The 26,955-nt window shown below is 44.5% G+C and overlaps 1 protein-coding gene across 1 annotated transcript; it reads right to left on the bottom strand.

Moving 5' to 3' along the window:
• On the bottom strand, nt 1-26,955 carry LOC115154361 (spectrin beta chain, non-erythrocytic 4). Its single transcript, XM_029700519.1, has 20 exons — nt 26,169-26,955; nt 25,778-25,939; nt 15,284-15,547; nt 14,679-14,909; nt 13,437-13,526; nt 12,900-13,178; nt 12,566-12,696; nt 12,117-12,321; nt 11,601-11,846; nt 11,176-11,310; nt 10,509-10,750; nt 8,882-9,020; nt 6,329-6,413; nt 4,547-4,776; nt 2,763-4,330; nt 2,487-2,550; nt 2,106-2,353; nt 1,719-1,889; nt 1,525-1,567; nt 1-1,177 (listed from the first exon to the last, which is right to left on the bottom strand). The coding sequence occupies exons 2-20, from the start codon at nt 25,904-25,906 to the stop codon at nt 848-850; spliced, it is 4,830 nt and encodes a 1,609-aa protein (XP_029556379.1). The 5' UTR covers nt 25,907-25,939; nt 26,169-26,955; the 3' UTR covers nt 1-847.

Here is a 26,955-nt window from a genome sequence, read left to right as displayed (position 1 = left end):
TTGAGTTTTAATCAGTTGGCAACACTATTTCACCTTTATTCCTGGCATGGCATGGGCCTGTACATGATTAATCCAAGAGTTCAGAAGAGAATCATGTGTTGATCAATTCAATTATTAACACAAGTAGGTAATACTAGCATTCCATCATGACAACATGACTCAGAGATAGCGATGAGGTGGGTTTGAAATGTCAATATGCTGAGTATACACAGACGTGTTGGAAGTGTTTAAGGTGCTGCTGACCTGACGGAAACAAGCTGATGATGAATGTGAACAATCATAGAATTAATAAGCAACTGTTTCTTGTCTCCTTTCACTCTCTCTCAAACAAAGAGAAGAAATAAAAAAGTATATTGCTTCAGAAAAAAGCTTTTTCAAAATATTGTGAGACATTTCATTCACCACTGCTTGGGTTGTTTTAGACAGAGCATTACATAGTCAGTCATAGGTATATTATATATATACTGAGAGATGCTGTGAATCCAAGAGATAAATGATCAATGAGTCGTGACTGTGACAAATGCCTGTGACCACACAGTGGCGCTGGTTAATCTCCCCTATCCTCCAACCTACCAGCAAGGGCCACAATGCAATGCAAGTATTGATGTATTTTGCCTGGGGGATAGGGAGGGGCTGAAAGATCAGTCAGTCACAGTTAACATTAGGACCCAAGCCTCAGGATGTCACAGAGAGATATATAGAGAGAAAAAGAGAGAAGATATGCACAGAAATGTACACATCTCCCTCCGTCTCTCTTGTTCAGCACTGTCTGGTGTCGGAGGGTAAAGTTAGGAGGGGGGGGGCTTTAGATGGTTGGATGCCAGTCCACTCCTCCACTCAGCGGGGATCATTTGCTCTTCCCTGACGTGCTGGAGCCCCCTGCCCCTCCCTCTGCCCTCTCACCCCTCTCCGACGTGTCTGCTTTCTCTGAGCCTTCTCCCGTCTTCTTGGACCCCTCTCCCTTCTCAGATCTCTCTTTCTCTGACCTCTCCTCCTCCTCCACCTCTCCTCCCATCTCAGACCTCTCTGACCTGGCGTCTGCGTCGCCCTCAGACTTCTCCTTCCTCTCCGAGCGGTCGGGATCTGTGGACGAGGTGGTGGGCTTGTCCCACTTGGCGATCTCCTCGTGTTCAGTTATACTGGTGGTGATGTTAGTGACCCAAGCCTTCAGGTCCTCCTGCAAAAGTGCACCCAGAGACATTATATTTTCAGGGTTTCCACAAAACCAAGAAGCAGGACCAGTAATTTAATAAATCAAATGTATTTTTTAAAGCCCTTTTTTACATCAGCAGTTGTCACAAAGTTCTTTACGGTTACCTGGCCTAGACCCCAAAGAACAAGCAAAACCAAGCGAAAGCACAGTGGTCAGGAAAAACTCCCTAGAAGGAAGGAACCTACTGTAGGAAGAAACCTAGAGAGGAACTCTGCTCAGAGGGGTGGCCTATCTAGCTCTCTAATGGGAATAAAACATTGATGTTAAGATATTAAATGAAACATGTTCAATTTCATCACAGGCATTCTTACCTCATCCTTTGCATGGAAAATATAGTCATTGCCATCATTTTTCCTGTTGGAGAAGAAAGGAGAGAGACATTGTTACTGGAAGTACCAAGAGTCTATCCTCTGGTTACTCAAACGTTTTAAGGTGAAGAAAATTATTATATGCTAAAATAAGGAATAAGGTGGAGTAAAAAAATATCCTCTTCATCAAGCCATACTTGATAACGAAGACATTTTTCTTCTTCTTGTATCCTATGGTGCTATCACATATACAGACGCTCAGGTCGAGTGGGGTTTCTTCATTGTAAGGTGTGGTGGTGCTCTTGGCGTCCTTGTAGAAAGTGATCCCTCCCTTTGACAACACGCAATACAAATTCACCCAGGACTTACTGCAAAACAAGAACAAGAACAGCTTGTTGGGCAACAGCTTATGCACGTTTCTACTTTCTTCCAAAGTGAACTCATAGTGTGTCAATATGTGTGTCATAGTGTGTCAATAGAGTACTGTATATACACATATTCTTTAGTGATCTAGCTACATTAACTTTTTAACTCTTGTCTGCGTGGTGTGTGGTGTGTGTAACTGTAAGTCGGTGGACGCCCACCTGCTGGGACTCTTCTGGTGGCCCTCAAAGTCGTGTTTGCGGTACAGGAAGCCTTCGTTATGGGCAGTATGTGAGGGCGGAAGAAGTTGTGCCGGACTCTGGGCCGGAGCCGAGCGAGAGCGTCGCTTCTCCTCAGGCTCTTTGGGGCGGGGTCTCCTGCGGGGTTTGGGGCGGTCTCGGGCGCGCGGGCGCTCGTAGGTCACGGGTGCTGAGAGGCTGCTGGTGGGGCGGTACGTCTCCCCTCGAGCCTGGAACAGACAGGAGAGAGGTGTGTCATTCAGAAATCCAAAAAGCAGGCCTGTGTGGCCTAACAAACGATCTTCATTATACAAAAACAAAATACGAAATACTGTTAAATACTGTACATGTGAAATAACTTACTTGTGCTGCCTCTCTCTCCTGGGCCTGCTCCACAATCTCAGCCATGGTGGTGGCTCTCTTCTCTCTGCAATGACACAGTTTCTGCCATGAGTCACCCAAACAGGGAATATAATCAATACTCTACCTTCCAAATCAATGGTTTTGGATCACGGTGGACAGTGCTGACCAGACAAATTGTAATAACGTTTTTTGTAATGAGCTTGTTAAATGAGTTTCCACAAACAAACAGGACAGTGAAGCACTGCTAAGGTTATGACCAGGCAGTCCTGGACTCACGTTGAGCGTTTGTCGGAGCCTTCCTTGGCTGACTCCATGTCACTGGAGTCGTCCTGCCTCGGTGTCCTCGCCTTCCCACTGCCCTCCTGCTCGCTGGACGACTGCCTCTCCAGGCGTCGCCTATAGCGCTCCTGGCGCACAATCATTGGCAGCTCATTGAGCCGCGCCTGAATCTCCTGTTCGCTGGAGGTCTGCCGACCCAGCTTGTACTCCCTCTCCCGCCGCAGGTGGTCCATCTGGGGGTCGGAGCGGCTGCCGCGGGGGTCCCTCTGGAGCCTGCCGTGGAGGAGATCCAGGCCAGACTCTGGCCCGATCATGTCCACCATGGGGATGTCCCCAAACTGTTCCCTCTGCGCCCTGCTGGCCTCCAGGAGGGGGTTGACAGCTTTGTGCATGTGGTTGATACTGGGCTGCATGCAGTCAGCTTTCAGATGCTGCCAAGCATATGCCATTTTGGGGTCCATGACCCCACCACTTTGAGGCAGATAGCTAGAACTACCCATACCCCCACCACTTTGCGCAAGGTAGCCTGAACTACCCATACTCCCACTACCTTGGTGTTGTGCAAGGTAGCCAGTACTTCCCATACCCCCACTACTTTGATTTTGCCCAAGGTAGCCTGAGCTACCCATACCAACACTGTTTTGATTTTGTGCAAGGTAGCCTGAGCTACCCATACCACCACTACTTTGATTTTGTGGCAGGTAGCCTGAACTACCCATACCCCCACTACTTTGATTTTGCGGCAGGTAGCCTGAACTACACATACCCCCACTACTTTGATTTTGCGGAAGGTATCCTGGACTACCCATACCCCCACTACTTTGATTTTGAGGCAGGTAGCCTGGACTACCCATACCCCCACTACTTTGATTTTGCGGCAGGTAGCCTGGACTACCCATACCCCCACTACTTAGATTTTTTGGCAGGTAGCCTGGACTACCCATACCCCCACTACTTTGATTTTGCGGCAGGTAGCCTGGACTACTCATACTCCCACTACTTAGATTTTGCGGCAAGTAGCCTGGACTACACATACTCCCACTGCTTTGATTTTGAGGTAGGTAGCCTGGACCACACACACCCCCACTACTTTGGTTTTGAGGTAGGTAGCCTGGACTAACCATACCCCCACTGCTTTGATGGTTCAGTCCAAGGTAGCCAGAACTATCCACTGGCGGGGGGCCAGTCTGATGGTTCCCTCCAAGGTAACTGGAGCTGCTGTCCACTCCTCCACCGCCCGGATGGTTCAGTCCAGAGTAGTTGGAACTCTCCAATCCCCCGCTGCTGCTCTGATGGTCCAGTCCATGGTAACCAGAGCCATTTATGACAGGAGCGTAGCTGGCTATGGTAGAACCCAACCTTTGGGCTGCAGAGGAGGCAGAGGCAGACATCTCCAGACTGGTCTGCTTGGGCCTGGGCTCAATATGCACCTGGACCGTCTGTTTCAGCAGAGTTGAGGTAGCAAGAGGAACGGTTGGAGTGAGACAGGATGATGGGAACATCCTCCGACTGGAGAGTGGCATTGGGGAAGGCTTGCTGCTCTGTTCTTCTCTCAGCTTCTCTGCCTGAGAGGAGAGATTGAAGTGAACTGTAACCTCAAATGTAACAGTAAAACAACTAGCAAGTTTACTGCACATGTACTGCAAAGACTTGTCTTATAAATTATTGAATCAAATATCTAATTAAACCCTTGTTTAACAAAATCCTAATAGATATGTTAGACAACAGACATAAGTAAATACTTAAGTAGACTGTCTGTATCTATCTAAAGAAAGGCTTACATTGGAGAGCTGTCTCAGTGAGCTGAAGCGCTCCTTCCAGGTGGCTGCAGCATTGCGGAAGGCCTCGTGGCGGAGAATGAGTTGCTCCACCTCATCAGTCTGGGCCTGGCCATCTCCTCCAGCCCCCCGAGCCTCCCTAGAGGTGGAGCTGGAGCTAATCAGGGGCTCCTTGGCCTTCAGCCAGGCCTCCGCCTTCACCGTCTCCTGGGCATACTGGAACTGATCCTTCTCTGAAGGAAAGAAGAGGAGAATAGGCATGCTTAACTCGATATTCCTTATTATAACAAAGTCTTTGAACATTCACAAACCTCATATACTGTACACATTTATGCTGCATGGGCATGAATGGGTCTTCCATTGACATAAATTAATGATTTACATGAAAGTCTGAGTTTGACGTGGTTATCTCAACTCTGAAGGTTTTGTGTTGATGTTGTACCAGATGTATTTGATGGCTGTACTGTTTTGTAAAGTGTAATCTACACACTTAGAAAATATGTTTCTTCAGGTCACCTTGTGGGACAGTTGAGCTAACATAGGCTAATGCGATTAGCATGAGGATGTAAGTAACAAGAACATTTCCCAGGACATAGACATTTCTGATATAACTCCACTGTCAAATTTACAGTAGCTATTATAGTGAAATAATACCATGCTATTGTTTGAGGAGAGTTATTAATAAACAAATTAGGCACATTTGGGCAGTCTTGATACAACATTTTGAACAGAAATGCAATGGTTCCTTGAATCAGTCTAAAACTTTGCACATACACTGCTAAATTGCACCTGGGCTGGAATAATACATTATGGCCTTTCACTTGCATTTCAAAGATGATGGTACAAAAAAAAAAAAAAAAAATGTTTTTTTTTTCTTTGTATTATCTTTTACAAGATCTAATGTGTTATATTCTCCTACATTCCTTTCACATTTCCACAAACTTCAAAGTGTTTCCTTTCAAATGGTACTAAGAAACTGCATATCCTTGCTTCAGGGCCTGAGCTACAGGCAGTTAGATTTGGGTTTGTCATTTTAGGCAAAAAATAAATAAAAAAAGGGGCTGATCTTTAAGAGGTGATGGTTATATTTTGAACCATAATGACGCGTCTTTTAGGGATAACTAAAATGTAGGGGCGGTGGCTCATTTGAATATTTTGGGGCGTTGTTTGCGCTAAGCTCTTTCTGTGCAACCGTGAGTGAGAATGTCATTCCAGTTTATCTAATATGTTGTGTTATGTCATGTCTTACGTCAATACTTGTTAAATATGACTATTGCCAGTTACGGTGTCTTGTGACTAAATCAGTGGTTCCCGATTCTTTCCTTAGGGTCCCCCAGCTGTTCTATATAACACTTATGGAATAGCACTGCTCCAGTTAGCTCCAGGTAAATGCACTGGTTATTTGTAGAACCTTAGGAAATGACCTTATGAGCATGGTTCTTTATAGAAACTTCAAAAAATGGTTCTATATAGCACCAAAAAGGGTCCACTATGGTAACAAGCCAAATAACCCTTATTTGGTACTATATATAACTATTTATTTTAGTGTGTAGTCTAGTCACGTTGAAACTATTGTTGAAGCCCACACACAAACATAAATATTCATAGTGAAAGCCATGTTGTTCACAAAAACTGTGCAGTGTGAAGCCTGCTCTGAGGCACAATCTAAAACCAGTACTCTCGAGCACAAGCCCTTCCATCCTTCCATATAAAGAATTCTGCAGTGCTGCTTGAAAGCTGTTTGTGCTCCCTCCACGGTGCCTGCCAGTGTAGTGAGTCACTCACTGCGCTGTAGCTTCTCCTGCTGTTTGTCCCATCTCTCAGAGAGATCCTTCTGCTTAGCCAGGAGCGCATCCAACTTCTCCTTTATCTGTGTCAAGAGGGGGAGAGAGACGGTTGGGGAGCGTTCAAGATCACAACAAATGGAATGCAACGACAATATATTAAAACATTTGAAGTCAGTCTTGACAGGGAATTATATTCATCATCACGTGAGGTTTAAGTGATACACCTCCATTGAAGACACACCTACACAATATTCATTGCTCTTTTTAGTTATTCATTTTTTGCAGTTTTGCTGCATACAGTGTGATGTGAAGTGTGGTTTTGCTGCCTAACCAACTAGCACATTTGGTTCCTTGGAAGTTGTGGGAACGTATGTTTTTAGTTTCACATTAGTTGTGGGAACGAAGCCATAAGTTTCCAGACCAGTAAAACAGAATGCTTTTTAAACATTCTGAGAACAGAAGTGAACGTTTTGCCTGTTCTGGAAACATTTATGTTTAGGTTGCAGGGAGGTTCTGAAAATGTTTTTCTTTGGTTCCTTGAAAGTTTTCCTGGGAGATTTTATTAACGCTTTGAGAACGTTATTCGGAGGGTTTTTAATAACTTCCTTAAAACTTTCACTGAATGTTTTAATAAGACTTTTAATAACACTGCTAGCTTATTTTGGGTTAACATTTTTGAACTCCAAGCACAGATAAGACACATGGAAATTCATTTACTTATCCTTTAATCATGCGAACACATTTATTTTTTATTGTTCCACGGCATCAGTGAGATTCAAACCAATAATCTTCTGTTCTCTATCCATGGAATTAGTCCATTGCGCCACTAGGATGGAGCTAGCATAACATGTTTTGTTTGTTGTTGTTGTTGTGTTTTATACCCTTTTTCTCCCAACTTTCATGATATCCATTTGCGATCCAATTACTCCCCTAACCCGGACAACGCTGGGCCAAGTGTGCGCTGCCCTATGGGACTCCCGGTCATGGCCGGTTGTGACACAGCCTGGGATCGAACCCGGGTCTGTAGTGACGCCTAAAGCACAGCGATGTAGTGCCTTAGGCTGCTGCGCCACTTGGAAGGCTGTGCAATGTTTTTTTACATCTACTCAAACAGGGTGCAGCCAACACACCTGAACACACTTAATAAAGATGCACTATGGAGAAATCGCTCCAACATTTCCTGGTTCCAAAAATTCTAATAGTTCGCCTAATTTCAGTTTATGTCACAAAACAAGCAAGTGTAGTGTAGAGAATAATTGTACCATCTAAACCGCTGTGAAATATTTTTTACATAACCAAAAATATTGTATTTTCAGCTGTTTGAAGCTGGAGTACAAAACCGAAAGTAAAAGACGCAACAACGAAACTTAAGAACAGGAAGCATAGAAAGAGCGCACATAGAACAGATCTACCACTTCTTAGACTTGCTTTCAATGAGATTGACAGATCTATAACTCACGTTTCTATGTGAATTTGGTCAGCTCACCCAAAAAGTTACATATTACAGCTTTAACATGATAGAGTTTTGTTGATGCTTAGAACAGAATGTATATGTTTTTAAATAACATTCTTAGAACTTCATCTGAGCATTACTAACATTTTCTTGTGGTTTTTATGTAAAGTTTTCTTAACGTTCTTGGAACAATTTGAGAATATGACTTTAATTAGAATCATGAGGAAACCGGTAGGAAACGTTATGCTGAAGTACTGAAATTCCCACAAAAGAAAGTTGTTCTCTAAACTATTTGAGAACATTCCCAATGTCAAACCAGTTGGAGAACGTTCCATTACCAAACTGTAAATTAAATGTAACCATGTTTGAACTTTTAGAAAATATTCTGTTAAAATAATGAAATACCAAGAAAATATTTTTTTTTTGTCAAGTTCCTTAAATGTGCTGAGAATGTTCCAAAGCCAAGCAACTATCCTGCACCATTCCCTGAAAGTCGTGGGATGGTTGTATGCAACAACAAAAAAACATAGGACAACCACGCTGTCACCAAGCTCTAAGAAACATATGGTTCTCAGAACATTTTGTGCTAGGTGAGTACAGTGTGTAATGAGGTTTTGCTGCATAAAGTGTGATGTGAAGTGTGGTTTTGCTGCATAAAGTGTGATGTGAAGTGTGGTTTTGCTGCATAAAGTGTGATGTGAAGTGTGGTTTTGCTGCATAAAGTGTGATGTGAAGTGTGGTTTTGCTGCATAAAGTGTGATGTGAAGTGTGGTTTTGCTGCATAAAGTGTGATGTGAAGTGTGGTTTTGCTGCATAAAGTGTGATGTGAAGTGTGGTTTTGCTGCATAAAGTGTGATGTGAAGTGTGGTTTTGCTGCATACAGTGTGATGTGAAGTGTGGTTTTGCTGCATAAAGTGTGATGTGAAGTGTGGTTTTGCTGCATAAAGTGTGATGTGAAGTGTGGTTTTGCTGCATACAGTGTGATGTGAAGTGTGGTTTGGATCCATACAGTGTTATGTGTGGTTTTGCTGCATACAGATTCAGTGTAATGTGGTTTTGCTGTAGACTTATGTAGGTGAGGTTATATGCGATGCTGACCTCCTCGGAGGCTGGGTTGCCTGCGGCCAGCAGGATCTTTCCCAGCTCCACACATTGCTGTATTGTCTTCCTACGGCCATCCATCTTGGCTTTCAGCTCACCATGCTGTTTCATCATCACCTCTGCAGAAGACGAGTCCCTGGCGGAAGCCACCCCATAGGACAGCGTCAGACAGGAGGGAAGCACAAAATGCAAATGTCAGAAAAGAAGAGTGAAGAGAGGGACCTATTACCATTTTCCATATATTGTACTTTCCAGTATGGTTCTAGCAACTGTATTGTAGATACATACTGTAACCAGGCCTGCGAAGTACAGGTCGGCTCAGCTCAGCTAGTGTGAAAAGAGTATGTGTGAAATGTTAGCCAGGTGCTTGATTAGTGGGTTCTGAGAAACCAGCTAAAGAAAGTAGAGTTAAGTATGTGATGTATCCTTAAATATAAATGAGGACTACTTAAATACTGTAAACAAAAACAACATCTATTCCCCTCATTTCTCACAACCAAATTAAACTGAATGGCAGATATTAAAAGAAATGAGGTCAAGGTGTCAAAGCATTTTATTTTTAAACTAAGTACAGCTTTATTGCATAACATGAATGGGTCTATCTACAGTATGTGCAAGCCAAGAAGGTATTAGCTCAACTAGGGGTGCCTGAAATGGTTACTAAAATAGAAGATAACATATATATACTGAACAAAAATATAAACGCAACATGTAAAGTGTTGGTCCCATGTTTCATGAGCTGAAATAAAAGATCCCAGAAATGTTCTATATGCACAAAAAGCTTATTTTTGTGCACAAATGTGTTTACATCCCTGTTAGTGAGCATTTCTCCTCTGCCAAGATAATCCATCCACCTGACAGTTGTGGCATATGAAGAAGCTGATTAAACAGCATGATCATTACAGAAGTGCACCTTGTGCTGGGGACAATAAAAGGCCACTCTAAAATGTGCAGTTTTATCACACAACACAATGCCAGAGATGTCTCAAGTTTTGAGGGAGCGTGCAATTGGCATGCTGACTGCAGGAATGTCCACCAGAGCTGTTGCCAGATCATTTTCACATTCATTTCTCTACTATAAGCCGCCTCCAATGTAATTTTTTTGAATTTGGCAGTACGTCCAACTGGCCTCCCAAAGACAGTCCATGTGTAACCACACCAGCCCAGGACCTCCACATCCGGCTTCCTCACCTGCGGGATGGTCTGAGACCAGCCAGCTGGACAGCTGAGGAGTATATCTGTCTGTAATAAAGCCCTTTGTGGGGAAAAACTAATTCTGATTGGCTGGGCCTGGCTCCCCAGTAGTTGGGCCTGGCTCCCAAGTGGGTGGGCCTATGCCCTCCTAGGCCCACCCATGGCTGTGCCCAAGCCTAGTCATGTGAAATCCATAGATTAGTGCCTAATTTATTTAAATTGACTGATTTCCTTATATGAACTGTAACTCGCTGAAATTGTTGCATGTTGCTTTTATATTTTTGTTCAGTATATACATTACAGATGCATTTCCTTTTTATCCTTAAACTAAGAAGAGCCTATTTATCAAGTCAAGTATCAGAGTTATGAGATTATCAAAATGGCTGACAATTAGCATTTAGTTCAGGTAAGGAGACCTTCCATTACTTACCTGGGGTCGTCCCCTCCAATCTGTCCCATGATGCCCTCCATCCACATGAGCTGCTCGCGCACCACCGAGAAGAACTGCACCTTGTCTGTCACTGAGGTGACCTGCACACGACTGGCCTCACAGGAAACCAGTAGCTCCTTCCATGCTGACATCACTTCCTGCTCTTTGCTCATGATGGCCTCAGCCTTCTCTCCGGCATAGATGGTCCTCAGCTGGGCCGCATTTTCCTGCAGCTGCCTTACCTGGAATACAACATAGGACATGCCTCTGTCATTTCAAATCATCAACTAACCATGGTTGGTCTTCAGTTTAGAATACAACCAGGTTAATCAGGTGTGCTAGCTAGGGTTGAGGCAAAAGTATGACTCCAGTCATATGGTACATATGGTACACAATATCTTTCATCTTTGCTACTGTGTCCATATTGGTATTCTATTTACTGCACGGTGTATCTTGGGGTTAACATCTGTAACATCCTCATGCCCTCCAGGAGCATTACTTATTTGAGTGAATGGAGTTAGAAGAGAACCAAAGTGCATTGAAGGTCCTCTAAGGTCAGAGGGGGACATTTCACCAAATCACCTCGTCTACACTCACCTGTGGACCCCAGGAAGAGTAGCTGCTGCTATCACAACAGCTAATGGGGATCCTAATCAAATACCAATACCTGTGAGACGAGCAGCTGGAGGGCGTGCTCGAAGGAGAGCATGAGCCTCTGCAGGGTGGCAGGGTTGGCGATGCTGGCTTGGCACGCCCTCACCTCTGGCAACTGCCTCATCTTCCCCGCAGTCTGAGCCAAGACCTACAGCACAGCACAACACAGGACAGACAGCATCATCATCACAAGACCCTCACAAATACAACCTCACACCAGGGATATTCACAAATCTAAGTGTCTACACTGTCTACCAGCACCTCCAAGCACTATGATGTTTGATGTAATTTAATATAAATCCAGCCGAACCGTACCAGTGTTTCTCCCACCATTGTGCAGGCAGGTCAGGTCTCCCTGCCTAGCTATGTTTCCCTCTGCTTATTGAAAATAATTTTGGGGAACCTAGAAAATAATCTTAGAGAAACACTGAGCTGTACCTCTTTGCAGTCGGTGAAGAACTTGTGCAGCTGGTGTGATGCTGCCAGCATCTGTCTTCGGGTCTCCATGAGCTCCAGTAGGTCGGCCCATGACTCGTTCAGTCCGTCCTTCCACTCAGCTATGGTGGCCGCGTCCGTATGGCCGCAGTCTATCATCTCATTCACCATCTTATTCACCTGCTCCATCCTCTGCTGGCCTATGCTGTTGGTCTCTGAGCAGAACTTGGTGAATTTTTCCTGTAGCATCTGTGAGAGAGACCAGAATAAGCTTGGGACCAGAGTTATAGAGGTCAGGTATCGTATTTCACATTTCCATTTCATTTGTCATTTATATTGCACTTTATTTTGTGTCATTCAGTTGTGTTTTTATGGTGCACTTTGCTGAAACACTCAAATACTCACAAAAATTATGTTTATTGAATAAACACATGACAATGTAATTCGCCAGGGACTGATTGTGACCATCCATCGTCAATTGATTGATTGATTCATTGCCTGATTGATTGATAGACTGACCGTGACATGCTCCAGGTCTTGACCCAGCTCAGTGGAGCTGGCAATGGCCTCCCTCTCAGTGATCCACTTCTCTAACTCCTCCACCTCTCTGTTGAGCTGGTACATCCAGTACTGCTGCTCCAGCTTGGTCTTCCTGTGCTCCACCATGTCCTTCAGAGATACATACAGACGGTCTATGTGGGACTGCTGCTTGGTGATCCCCTCACTGTCAAAGAGAGAGAGGGGGGATATTGAGAGGGAAACTGACACAGTAGACAGTAAAATAACGGATCGTTCACTGAAATTTAGTAGCCTATACAAACTGAGCCCGTTTTATTTTCTGTATGGTCTATGGTAAAATTTCACCAGTGAATTAGCTGTTGTTTGTGGGTATGAGTTGGAGTATCATTGAAGCATGTGTTTAGATGTAGTTTGAGCCTGGGTGTGACTGTCAGTGTGTCTGCCCGTGCCTGTCTGGGTGCCCCAGCTCCAGCTGTCGCTGACACTGCTGGGAGAGCATGCCCACTGTCTCAGCGTAGTTCTCCACCGTCGCCTCCAAGGCCAGGTGCTCCTTCAGCAGCTGCAGGGTGCTCTCCTCGTCCTACACAACAGTGACCTCATATTAGGGACAAAATCCAAACCATCAACCAGACATACATTTTTTGTAAAAAAAACAAAAAAACAGGCACATTAGGCAAATCATGGTAAAGGTCCTCCAGGAGCACTGTGGACTACTAACCAATGGGCCAGTCTCATACCCACCCTGCCAGTTCAATCTCATGATACCATGCTACCCATGCGTACCGTGCCCTTCTCCTCATTGATGAGGTGCAGTTTCTGGCCTGCCAGCCAGGACTCCACCTTGGCTGCCTCGCTGTAGTACTGCTGGGCTTGCAGCACCACATCCAGCATCACAGACCTCCTCTCCGCCTCCAGCCTCAGCACCTCCCACACCTGACGCACATGCCCCGCCCCCTCACGCACAAAGTCAACCTCGGGGGTCCGCAGAGAGGCGATGATCCCCGCCCGGTCCAACACCTCCTCCACCCGCGCTTGGCGCCCCTGCAGATCCCTCTGCAGTGTCTGACGGGCCAATAAGAACCAGGGGTCATGTTTAGCTGGGTAAAAACGCCTCGAAACAGAGTGAAATTGGGAGGCATTATCTGAATTTGTCCAATAAGAGCTCACATTTTCGCTTTCCTTTATAAAAATGTGTGGCGGTGTGTCCTGTTGTGTGGGGACTGTAGTTAGGTCTGAGGTGAGCAGCGATAGTCATTGAGTTTATATAGTGCTGTGAAGAGATAGTGTTGTGTGCTCATATAGAGGTCATCTGTCTCTCACCTGGTTGATCTTGACATGCTGCTGAACACTCTGCAGGTTGTTGCCGTAATCCTTAGAGGAGGCCAGAGGAAGCCGCTCCTGGATCCACAGCTATAACAAATTAACAAATTGTGGTCAGTGACAGTCTGTACAAACCTCTCATTGAGAGGAGACCCTGATGATTTAATTGATAAAGGATGGGAGACATCGTCAACCTTTGACCACAGAACATAAGAACTATTTAGAAAAGCATAGTAGACACCTTAAGAGGCTATAGGATAGAAAATAACAGAATAGATGGAGAGATAAAGGTGGAGAGAGGGAGAGAAGGAAAGATGCCACGGAGAGAGGGAAGTATGTTTTGCATGTGGAGGCGTCACCAGCTGGAGCGCCCTTATGTACAGTACCAGTCAAACGTTTAGACACACCTACTCATTCAAGGGTTTTTCTTTATTTTTTACTATTTTTTACATTGTAGAATAATAGTGAAGACATCAAAACTATGAAATAACACATATGGAATCATGTAGTAACCAAAAAAGTGTTAAACAAATTCTTGAGATTCTTCAAAATAACCACCCTTTGCCTTGATGACAGATTTGCACACTCTTGGCATTCTCTCAACCAGCTTCACCTGGAATGCTTTTCCAACAGTCTTGAAGGAGTTCCCACATATACTGAGCACTTGTTGTCTGCTTTTCCTTCACTCTGCGGTCAAACTCATCCAAACTCATCATGAGATGAGCTGTTCTTGCCATAATATGGACTTGGTATTTTACCACATAGGGCTATCTTCTGTATACCACCCCTACCTTGTCACAACACAACTGATTGGCTCAAACACATTAAGAAGGAAAGAAATTCCACAAATGAACTTTTAACAAGACACACCTGTTATTTGAAATCTATTCCAGGTGACTACCTCATGCATCTGTTTGAGAGAATGCCAAGAGTATGCAAAGCTGTCATCAAGGCAAAGGGTGGCTACTTTGAAGAATCTCAAATATAAAATGTATTTTGATTTGTTTAACACTTTTTTGCTTACTACATGATTCCATATGTGTTATTTCATCGTTTTGATGTCTTCACTATTATTCTACAAAGTAGAAAATAGTAAAAAATAAAGAAAAACCCTTGAATGAGTAGGTGTGTCCAAACTTTTGACTTTTGCATTTAAAAAATAGTCAAATAAATTAAATCAATCAACATAGGGAAAGAAAGGCTAGAGGCACCAGGGAGTAATGAAGTGTGTCAGTCACTCACTATCTCTTCCTCTAGGTCCTGAGCGACCTGGTGCATCTCTTTGGAGGCCAGCAGGATGCGACGTCTCTCCTTCAGGGGCTCAATGAGGCGCACGATGCGGGTCTCCACTACGGCTGGCTGCTCGCCCCCTTCTCCCTCCCCACCCTTCACCAGGCTGCCTCGCTGGGGGAGGCACACCCCCTGGAGGGACCCTAGTTCCCCTACGTCCTTGTACAAGTTCCCCATCTGAGACTGAGGGAGGCCAGCCAGGGGGAAGGAGGAGGTCAAGTTAGGAATAGATGATGAGAGACTGATGCCCAAACACACAGCACATGGGCTTGAACAGCACTTTTGGCTATTTTATTGTGTGTGTTGTGTTTCAATGTTATGCAATGTAATGGGTTAGCTGGCTTTAAGAACAAACTATACGGTCGACAACCAGCTTAGTGTCTGATGGCAGAGAACTTGGCATGTAAAAGTCAACAACAACGGCTTCTATAGCATTAACAGACATTTGGATTGGAAATATTACATAAATTAACATAAAATAAGTTGAAATGTGTTGTCACAAAATAACTGCCATAGCAATAAAAATTATGAAAAGCAACCTATAACAGTAATAGCACCTGAAATTTATGCAGCTGCTCGTTGAAGGTGGGTAGGTGATGAGCCTGCTCCAGCTGAGGGGGCTGTTTCTCCAGGCCAGAGAGCTGGTGGTCCAGGTCTGAATAGCTCTTCACCACCGGCTCTGGCTTGTTGTTCTCAAACAGAGCCCGGGCCTTGGCCTTGGTGGTGCTCTCCAGGTCAGTCCAGCACTCCCTGATCTCCTCCAGCTTCTGCTGCACCACCGAACGCAGCTCCGGCTTCTCATCGATCAGCTCCTGGCCCTCCTGAAGGCACATAGAGGGGAAGAGGAGAGAGTACAGTGGTTACATACACTGCATGCACAATTATTATGCAAATTGTATTCCTCGGGATTCATTTTATTGTTGAACAAACCAATGCTCTCAGTCAATCCAAAATGTTATTGAACCTCAAACCTGAATGTTTAACAGGAAAAGTGAGTTTTGTCTTTCTCAGGGAAATATATAAGTGTGCACAATTATTAGGCAACTATTAGTGTGCAGAGTTATTAGGCAACTAAATTACAAAAATAATTTCTCTCAACTCACTTGTTTATTCTCAATTTTTAGAGTAAGTGTAACAGATAAGTAACACAAAATGACAATTATATAACATTTTTGGCCTTTCAAAAACATTCAGTGACCAATATAGCCACCCTTATTTTCAATAACTGCCATGAGCCTTCCATCCATGGAGTCTGTCAGTTTCTTGATCTGTTCACAATCAATTTTCGCTGAAGCAGCAACCACAGCCTCCCAAATGCTGTTCAAAAAGGTGTATTGTCTTCCATCACTGTAAATCTCACGTTTGAGAAGGGCCCACAAGTTCTCAATAGGATTTAAGTCAGGTGAGGAAGGGGCATCTTTGAGGCCCTTGCTGGCTAGCCAAGCAGTGGAGTACTTGGATGCATGTGATGGAGCATTGTCCTGCATAAAGATCATGCCCTTCTAGAATGCTGAGGACTTCTTCCTGTACCACTGTTTGACGAAAGAATCTTCCAGAAACTGGCAGTAGGTTTGGGAGTTGAGTTTCAGTCCATCTTCAACCCGAAAAGGTCCAACTACCTCATCCTCAATGATAGCAGCCCATACCAGTACCCCTCCTTCACCTTGCTGGCACCTGATTCAAAGTGGTGCCCTGTGTCCATTACTGATCCAGCCACGGGCCCATCCATTTGGTCCATCAAGAGTCACTTTCATTTCATCTGTCCATAAAACCTTTGAAAAATCTGTCTTCAGGTATTTCTTTGCCCAATCTTGACACTTCAACTTGTGAATCTTATTCAGTTGTGGTCTTGTTTCAGTCTTCTTGACCTTGGCCATGTCTCTGAGCACTTGACACCTTGTACTTCTGAACACTCCAGGTAGGTTGCAGTTCTGGAATACGGTGGCACTGGAGGATAATGGGTTCCTGGTAGTTTGACGTTTAATTCTTCTCAAGTCTTTTGCAGTTAATTTGCGCCTTTTCTTCCCCATGCGTTTTTTGCGCCCCAGTTGACTATTCGCAACAAAACATTTGAATGTCTGGTGGTCACACCTCAATAGTTTAGCTATTTAAAGAGTGTCGCATCCGTCTGAAAGGTATTTTACATTTTTGGCTTTTCAGTGTCAGTTAAATTTCTTTTTTGGCCCATTTTACCTGAGGTAATGAGGCTGCCTAATAATTATGCACACCTTGATATAAGGTGTTATTCACTTTCGCCACACCCTCCCTCATTACACAAATACATATCACCTGAAAATGATTAAATCCAATAAGCATTCAAGTTTATATGGTTTGGAGTTCGAAAATGTGAATAGAAACAATAAGATCAGAATACTCACTTGCCTAATAATTGTGCACGCAGTGTATATACCCTACCAAAGTTATTTTCTTAGTTTAGCTTATCCTAAGTATGGCCACTTACATAGCCAACAATTCATTTAATGTTTGTATAGTTAAATATAAGCTGAGGAAGTTCAGGTGACATGCTGTATTATCATATACCATTGTCGTAACTTTAAAGCTGCTCTGCTGCTGATACAGTGATAAACTCAAACTCATATGTTAAATCAAGCAATGAACAGTTATATTTCTCAACTGAGAGATGTAATGCTTCTCTCCAACATGCACACTAGTATAATGTCAGCTTTCCCTTGGAGGGATGTTACTCACTAGCTGTGCTGATTGTTTCCTCATTTAGTACAGTATGCTGAAAATCTCTGAAATACAGGCTACACAATATCCATACAATATTACTATTTTGTGCATAATGCTAGAAAATATCAAATGATTAAACCCAAGCCAAATAAGATCAGTTCTTACAAACAAGGCATAGTGTGAAATGTGCAAGATGACTGCAGCAGATTGAAGCATAGACAATGTTTCATGTCTCTCTGCCTATGCATAAGTGACTTGACCGCCCGTCATATCAAACTAATGTTTATCATGGCCATACATTTTTTTTTTTACTTAACCTTAATTTAACTAGGCTTGTCAGTTAAGAACAAATTCTTATTTTACAATGACGGCCTACCTCGGCCAAACCCTCCCCTAACCCGGACGACACTGGGCCAATTGTGCACCGCCCTATGGGACTCCAGATCATGGCCGGTTGTGATACAGCCTGGGATTGAACCAGCGGTCTAAGGCACTGAGATGCAGTGCCTTAGACCGCTGCGCCACTCGGGAACAGTGGTTGCAAAAATTGCCCTAGCTTTGTGCGATCAGGCTGATATCAGGTTGCTTTCACATGAATTCCATGGAAATCATCTGTGTCTACACACAAGTCTACAGTGCCTCAAAAAAGGCTAGGGGTCCCAGAGATCCAAAGCATCATCTTTTGAAGTCACCACAGAAAACCATAGCACTGTCTCTGTTTAAAGGTCATGACTCCTAACTAAAAGGTTGTTTCGGGAAAGGGAAGACAAACACCCTTTGATTGACCACCAATGTTGTGTCTGGTCAAAAACACCTGTTAAGACAACCCCAAATGTCCCATAATCTTTTGTTCAAACTCTGGGCTATAACAAGTGTGTGGTTCATTTCTGATCTTCGTCCCGGAAGCCATGTTAACTCATGAGCAAAGCCACAATAGCCCTGGCAATGCCAAAAGGCTGGTGCCTTGAATGGCTTTAACTCGCACAGAGGCAGGTGTATAACAAAACCTAGCCCCGGGCTGACCTAAAAAAAATAATGCATGGAAAGCCCTAATACACCCCTGGTCTGTCTGTCTAAGCACAACAGTTCCCTGTATTCACTCAAGGGTTTCTTCTTCTAAATCTTGGGCTTTGTGCATGATGTGAGCTGTACGAGGAGATAGATGTGGAGAGAGAGATCAAAGCTTTTCCTTCTCTGTCTGTCTCTTTCCTTCTCTGTCTGTCTATGTGTGTGTGTGTGTGTGTGTGTGTGTGTGTGTGTGTGTGTGTGTGTGTGTGTGTGTGTGTGTGTATGTATGTATGTATGTATGTATATATATATATATATAGGCTCTCTCTGTGGCTCCACTCCAGGTCTCCTGAAATAGATTCTGCAATGCCCGTCTCCTCCCATGCTCTGACTGAGAGGAACAGGAGGTGTTTCCTATGACAAGCGTTCATATCAGACGTTTCCTCATCATCTCTAGTATCAAGGACCACTGAATGTCAGTCAGCTGTATGGAGCCAGAGGAAATTGTGCAGTGAAAATGACATACTGTCCTGTAATGTATTCACACATAGTAGACCTTCATAGCCATAAGTGTAGTAGAGACCTGCTTAGCGCAATGTTAGTTTTCAAGAAGAGAAGCCTGAATAGAATTGTTCCTTTACTCTAAATACTCTGCTAAATGAAAATAACTGGTGTTGCTATAAACTATACCTTGCAGGGACATACATAATAACCTAGAATATAACATATTTCATCCTGTAAATATTGCTGTATGTTTCTCTCCTATATCTTTCTCAGAGATAGCTGGACCTATCCTTTGGCTTTCATAATGCAGTGCTGCATTCCTCCTCTTGGCACAGTCTCTATGCTTAACTGCTGCCAGCGCTCTATCCCTCTCTCTCTCTCTCCCTCCCTCTCTCTCCCTCTCTCTTTTTTTCTCTGCCTCTCTCTCCTCCAAGCATTATGCAGAGCCAGCAGAAAGCAGGATAGATCTCTCTCCTCTCCCTTGGCTTCACTGACACACAGGGAGAGAGAAGGAAGAAGAGAAATCAGTGTGGGGGGAGGAGAGGAAATGGAGAGGAGAAAGGAGGACAGAGAGAAAGAAGAAAAGAGGAGAGGGAGGTATGAGTGAGAGGAGAAAGAGGAAGAGAAAAGGAGAGGGGGATGTGCAGGGCACACACCTATGTAAATACATTGTATACTGAGAAGCACACTAACAAACACATATGCATACATATTCATAAAATACACAGACATAAAAATACTGTATAAACACTCATGCGCTATACAGTGCATTCGGAAAGTATTCAGACCACTGGACTTTTTCCACATTTTGTTACGTAACAGCCGTATTCTAAAATTGATTAAATCCTTTCTTTCCCCTCATCAATCTACACACAATAACCAACAAAGACAAAGCAAAAACAGGTTTTTAGACATTTTTGCAAATGTACACAACCCCCCCCGAAAAATTGCATTTACATAAGTATTCAGACCCTTTACTCAGTACTTTGTTGAAGCACCTTTGGCAGCGATTACAGCCTCGAGTCTTCTTGGTTATGATGCTACAAGCTTGGCACACCTGTATTTGGGGAATTTCTCCCATTCTTCTCTGCAGATCCTCTCAAGCTCTGTCAGGTTGGATGGGGAGCGTCGCTGCACAGGTATTTTCAGGTCTCTTCAGAGATGTTCGATCGGGTTCAAGTCCGGGCACTGGCTTGGCCACTCAAGGACATTCAGAGACTTGTCCCGAAGCCATTTCTGCGTTGTCTTGGCTGTGTGCTTAGGGTCGTTGTCCTGTTGGAAGGTGAACCTTTGCCCCAGTCTGAGGTTCTGAGCACTCTGGAGCAGGTTTTCATCAAGGATCTCTCTGTACTTAACTCTGTTCATCTTTCCTTCGATCCCGACTAGTATCCCAGTCTCTGCCGCTGAAAAACATCCCCACAGCATAATGCTACCACCTCATGCTTCACCGTAGGAATGGTGTCAGGTTTCATCCAGAAGTGATGCTTGGCATTCAAGGCAAAAATTTCATCTTGGTTTCATCAGACCAGTGAATCTTGCTTCTCGTGGTCTGAGAGTCCTTTAGGTGCCTTTTGGCAAAGTCCAAGCGGGCTGTCATGTGCCGTTTACTGAGGAGTAGCTTCTGGCCACCCTACCATAAAGGCCTGATTGGTGGAGTGCTGCAGAGATGGTTGTCCTTCTGGAAGGTTCTCCGATCTCCACAGAGGAACTCTGGAGCTCTGTCAGAGTGGCCATCGGGTTTTTGGTCACGTTCCTGACCAAGGCCCTTCTCCCCCGATTGCTCTGTTTAGCCGGGCGGCCACCTTAAGAAAAAGTCTTGGCAGTTCCAAACTACTTCCATTTAAGAATGATGGAGGCCACTATGTTCTTGGGGACCTTAAATGCTGCAGAAATGTTTTGGTACCCTTCCCCAGATCTGTGCATCGGCACAATCCTGTTTCGGAGGTCTACGGACAATTCCTTCAACCTCATGGCTTGGTTTTTGCTCTGACATGCACTGTCAACTGTGGGACCTTATATAGACAGGTGTGTGCCTTTCCAAATAATGTCCAATCAATTGAATCTACCACAGGTGGACTCCAACCAAGTTGTAGAAACAGCTCAAGGATGATCAATGGAAACAGGATTCACCTGAGCTCAATTTCGAGTCTCATAGCAAAAGGTCTGAATACTTGTGTAAATAAGGTATTTCTGTTTGTGGTTTTATGAATTTGAAACGATTTCTAAAAACATGTTTTCACTATGTCATTTTGGGGTATTGTGTGTAGACTGCTGAGGACATTTTGTTATTTAATCAATTTTAGAGTAAGGCTGTAACGTAACAAAATGTGGAAAAAGTCAAGGGGTCTGAATACTTTCCAAATGCACAGTATGTGTAGCCTATGAAAATCAATAGGCACTCACACTCTCACAAACATGGCATTCACATGGATATGCACACACACGAGTGCGTGCGCACACATACAGACGCACACCCAAAATGACATTAGAGGCCTGGTTTGAATAATTTGCTGTTAATTACCCTATTGGCAGGTATATTGTGATGCTAAACTAATCCATGACATCACCATAACGATACTTTACATACAGCTAGCTAGATGCAGCTACATGGTTTCTCGAGTGGGTGTGCAGATAGATTGTAGCTACTACTCTGGGCAACCAAAACAACGTGTGACTGACGCAGTTGTAGATTCTGACTAAAAGGCTAGTGCATGGTTAATTTTTCGCAGCAAAACCAACACCTTAAAAACAGCAACAACAGACCTCAACTATTATATGTTCACCAGACCGAATCCAAGGACATCAACTGGGTGTGATGTGATCCTGTCGTATGCTTTCGTTTGACAGTATCAAGTGTTCCAGAGGGATAGGTGTTTTTGTGTTTACACAGTGTTTTTCTATGTTTACACAGCATTTGACATTGGCAAAGCATTGCCACAAGGTCAGCCTTAAGTAAACCCCAGAGTCCTCTCTTTGTTACAGACAAGCATCCCCACAGGACTGAAGAGGCCTCTACTGAGACAGCCCCAATTCAGAGCTCCGAGCTCAGGCCCAGTCCCAGCTCAGAGCTCCAAGCTGGGACTCAGGCCCATCTGCTGAGTAAGTACTGAGGGAGAGCAGAGGAATTGGCCCGGGGCAGGAACCCTTCCAAAAGGACAGAGAGTTCTCAAATCGCAGCAGAACGCAGCATAATCTTTTCTCCCCGGTCTCTCAGGTAACGAGAGAGGGAGAGGAGGAAGGATAGGTGGGGGCCGATTAAGTGATGTTCTCGAGAGTAGCAAGACACGAGGGTCTCTGAAACACATCTTGCGTTGGGCTAGCAGAGACATAGAGCCCTTGAGAAACCCCGCTAGTCAGCCTTGTGGATACAGTCACCACAGACAGAGCAGACATCTTCTGTGTCCATTCTTTCAATGTACTTTTGTACTGTATCTATCTGGTATCTGGCATGAAAGGTTATACAAATACCCTGATGACTCTGAAGCAGAGCAGGTATCCTTTTTCATTCCGTTTTCACTTTGAGCTAGCTGTCATTCTAGCTCGAGCGAGGGCCTCTCTGTGACAGTAGACATTTCAAAGCCATTTGTAGATGTACTGTATGTACATAATGAACAATGCATACTTAATTGTAAGATGCTTTCATCCAAGATACTATATCTATCACAGGTATTAAATGTATGTCACTAACATCCAATACTGATTATGACTGAGCTATTTTATGCATGTACATATTATACTGTATCTACTCTACCAACAGACACAACAGCACCATGTACATCCTCACTCCTAAAAATCAACCATTTGAGAACCAGCTCCAATCCTTACTCTACAAGGCAAAGAGGTTTGTCTGTTCTCCAAATATATGTATTTCTAAACGTTCCATGACCTTGTGTCCTACTGAACATGGCCCTGGTCTTTCCAAAGATGTATTAGTGTTGGAGAGATCGCGATTTACCAATGTTTGGTACTGCTGCTCTCTGACTACTTGTATTATTAGTTGGATTGATCAGTTATTCCATGCACTTATTATAATATAATCCAATTTCATTTTACAGCCACATCAAGAATAAACAAAGACATATGCTTATAAAAAGGCATGTTCTTGCAAGAAAGCACAGGACATTGCAAAAGTCTTAGAAATTAAAAAAGGTAAGAGTGCTCGGAAATGCATGAAAATATCATACATTTTGATACAATTTTAATTCAACAGACATTTAAGGCTTTCAAAATGGTGTTATCCACAATACTTAGTTAGCTAGGTCCTACATACAGTACTGTATTGTTTTCACATCCAATCTATTTTTATTTAGTTTTTTTTCTTTTACCTTTATTTTAGCAAGGAGTCACCATTGAGACCAGTGTCTCTTTTTGAAGGGAGCCCTGAATATACAATTTCATGGAACACAATTGCACTGACACAAATTGCACTGACAAACATAGGAGTCTCCAGAGTTAACCAACCCTGTGAACGGGTTTGATAACTTGTCATTTTAAATCTTAATGGTGAAGTTAGGTAAGTCGGAAGCTTGTGGAGCAGAGCTTTGTAAACAAAAAGAGCGTAATGATGTGATCTACGTGACTTCAAAGAGGTCCAACCAACCTTTTGGTAAAGAATACAGTGATGAGTAATAAAACTGTCTTCTGTGATAAAATAAAGGGCACTATGAGAAATGGCATCCAGGGGTTTAAGAGTAGAGGCAGTTGCACTTTGATAAATAGTATCATCCTCATCAAGAACAGGTAGATAGGTTCACTGCACAATCTGCTTCCTGCTGACTAGAGAGAGAGAAGATCTGTTTTGTAAAAAAAAAAGCCCACATTAAATCTTTGTTTCTTAACAAGCTCATCCGAATGTTTTTTTAAACAATAAGTTATTGTCAATCCAAATGCCCAGGTATTTGTATGCAGTGACTTGTTTGATTACATTTATCTCTTGATAGGCCTCAATAAACAATAGTGGTCAAGAGAGCATTCAAAAGGGCATGTGGGCTAGATAAGCTAATTCTCACAGTATAGCCTGGCCCTAAATTGAATTACTTGGGGTGAAGACTTTTACAAACTAAGGGATTCTACATACAGTAGACCTTTTCCTGGAATGGGTAGACTTATTCTAAATCGACCCCTAGTCCCTGTAGATCTGAAAGGATTGTGTATGGCAGTATTATGTCAATTGCCTCACCTGGCCTTCTGATTGGCTGAGTGCCTTAGGTGTATGGGCTAGGGGTTGATTTGGGATTCCGAGTTAAATCAACTAATTCAAACGTGGAGCACCCACATGAGCCTCCCACCAGGCTTCTCTGCAGCAGTGTGGTTGAAGAACACTTGGATCAGGGTCAGTGGGGCACACAGTAACACCAAGGCTTGTTCTTATTGGACAAGTTCAAGTAGTACCTCCCAGTTTCGAAAATATTCTCTCTATTGAACCCAACCCAGGTATGGGTTGTCTTCACTGATAAAACAGCACCAGAGAACTGGGATATCAGCATTTACTGTAGGCCTCTCTAGTTACCATACAAACACTTGCATGTTGTACAGTACTATGCTATTAATACAGGCTTGTTGGTATATTCTTAAAATAAGGCCATGAATGGATTGTATGTTGACAGTAGCACACAGGTTTGATAGATTGCCCACTAACTGTCATGATGTTCACGTTTCATCCAATTATTGATAATAAATGTTTTGAGGAAGAAACATACTGGTCAAATATAATCCAATGTTAGTATGTAGCTATAGCATGGGCAAATGAAAAGGCAATGGGAAAAATACAATGCCCAGGGTTTACTGCTTCAGTTATGCAGAAAGCATAACAACAATGCTTTCACATGTATAACCTTGAACTTGAAATTCAGGATGTCCTTAAGAGAAGCATATAACAATATTTGTTTACAGTTTACTCATGGCTGAGTAATCAAAACGGAGTAATGACAACCCCCCAAATATGCCTAATGTGTCTTGCCGCCGTGACCATCCCTTTTACACACACACACACACACACACACACACACACACACACACACACACACACACACACACACACACACACACACACACACACACACACACACACACACACACACACACACACACACACACACACACACGTGTACTATCCTCCCCAAGCACAAGCCCTCTCTCAATCATGTGCTCACACTACCATCCCCCTGCACCTTCCACTCACCTGATCTGTCTGACCTTCCCCTACCACCCTCTCCATTCACCTGCTCTCTCTGACCTCCCCCTACCACCCTCTCCATTCACCTGCTCTCTCTGACCTCCCCCTACCACCCTCTCCACTCACCTGCTCTCTCTGACCTCCCCCTACCACCCTCTCCATTCACCTGCTCTCTCTGACCTCCCCCTACCACCCTCTCCATTCACCTGCTCTCTCTGACCTCCCCCTACCACCCTCTCCATTCACCTGCTCTCTCTGACCTCCCCCTACCACCCTCTCCACTCACCTGCTCTTTCTGACCTCCCCCTACCACCCTCTCCATTCACCTGCTCTCTCTGACCTCCCCCTACCACCCTCTCCATTCACCTGCTCTCTCTGACCTCCCCCTACCACCCTCTCCATTCACCTGCTCTCTCTGACCTCCCCCTACCACCCTCTCCACTCACCTGCTCTCTCTGACCTCCCCCTACCACCCTCTCCATTCACCTGCTCTCTCTGACCTCCCCCTACCACCCTCTCCATTCACCTGCTCTCTCGGACCTCCCCCTACCACCCTCTCCACTCACCTGCTCTCTCTGACCTCCCCCCACCACCCTCTCCCCTCCCCTCTCCATTCACCTGCACTCTCTGACCTCCCCCCACCACCCTCTCCCCTCCCCTTTGCACTTACCTGCTCTATCTTGGCCAGCCATTCTTTGTTGCGGGCCAGCTCGGCCATGAAGGCCTGGTGCTTCAGCCACTTCCTGTGAAGCTTCTGGGCCTCATCCCGCGCCGTGTCTCGTCCCGCACCCATAAGCATCTTTTCCTTTACCCGCTGTCCCCAATCACTCAGCTAGGGGAGAAAAAAATAGCCACCATCAGGGGCCTGAGCCTGAGCCAGCCCCTCTTCCTCTCTTCTCTCCTCCTTTCCCACAGGACGTCCTGCCTATCTGTGTGGCTCCTCTACGCCAGAGACACCCACTCCACTCTGCAGGGTCCCGGGTACCTTCACTGTCACAACCCACCCCAACCCAACCCCCACCAGACGCCCTTTCTGGAGAGAAAAAAATTAAGATAAGCACCTCAGCAGCAGCAGTGGCAGTAATGGTAGCTCAAGCCCTTCCGATTCGCTCGCCCCTGGGTCCTCATGCCATACTACTTCACGGCTCCTGCAGTCCTTCCTGGTGCTGCAGTGCCTGCTAGCCGATCTCAGAGAAGGCAAAAACAACCAAGCAAATACAGGAAAAGAGCCAACGACCCAACAGCGCCGACAAAGAGCGTCACAAACATCCAACACTCCTTTTTCGTTTTTGGGGGATGGTTTTTCTCTCCTTGTCTCCTGAGCTCGATTAGAATCCAGTCGTTAATGAAGGTGATGATGATCTAGCATAACCAGCACGATTCCATCAGACAGGACAAACATGAGGGTCCAGCGATCAGCGTTGGCGATCTCGTACGTTCCGTGGTCCTGCCTAATGTTGCCGTAGTCGGGAGGAGGAAGAGGAGGATGAAGAGGTGGAATAGGAGGAGCAGAGTGAATGGAGATGGATGCAGAGGCAGTGCAGTCAGAGGGGGGGCAGATAACATAAGCTGTCCGCTCTTGAAATGCACCGTTGCCACTGCTGCAGAGTAGAGATGTAGCTACTGTACACACGGGGGTTGGGTTGTGTAAGACACTGCTACATTATATCCTCTTCCCAGTTCTCCTTCCTTAAGTCTCCACACAGATCAGACGTGGCTGGTGCATACTGCTGCAGTCCTTGCCTCTCAGCTACGCTCCGCTGTGTGAGAACGTGTGTGTGTGTGGTGTGTGTGTGTGTGTGCACGTATGTGTGCAATCACAACCAGCACTGCAGTGCCGGGGAAGAG

Source organism: Salmo trutta, chromosome 19, assembly GCF_901001165.1.
Source record: "Salmo trutta chromosome 19, fSalTru1.1, whole genome shotgun sequence".
In the NCBI taxonomy this organism is placed as follows: domain Eukaryota; kingdom Metazoa; phylum Chordata; class Actinopteri; order Salmoniformes; family Salmonidae; genus Salmo; species Salmo trutta.
Note: the sequence above shows the minus strand (reverse complement) of the source record. Positions and strands in the feature narration are given on the sequence as shown.

Bases quoted from the DNA above. Each gene is read 5' to 3' on its own strand.
- LOC115154361 (XM_029700519.1), bottom strand. From the start codon at position 25,906: ATGCTTATGGGTGCGGGACGAGACACGGCGCGGGATGAGGCCCAGAAG. The intron at 10,751-11,175 runs GTATTGGTATTT...GTTGTATTCCAG, and splicing joins TCCAGCTGCTCGTCTCACAG to GTAAGGCAGCTGCAGGAAAA. The intron at 2,551-2,762 runs GTGAGTCCAGGA...GTGTCATTGCAG, and splicing joins GGCTCCGACAAACGCTCAAC to AGAGAAGAGAGCCACCACCA.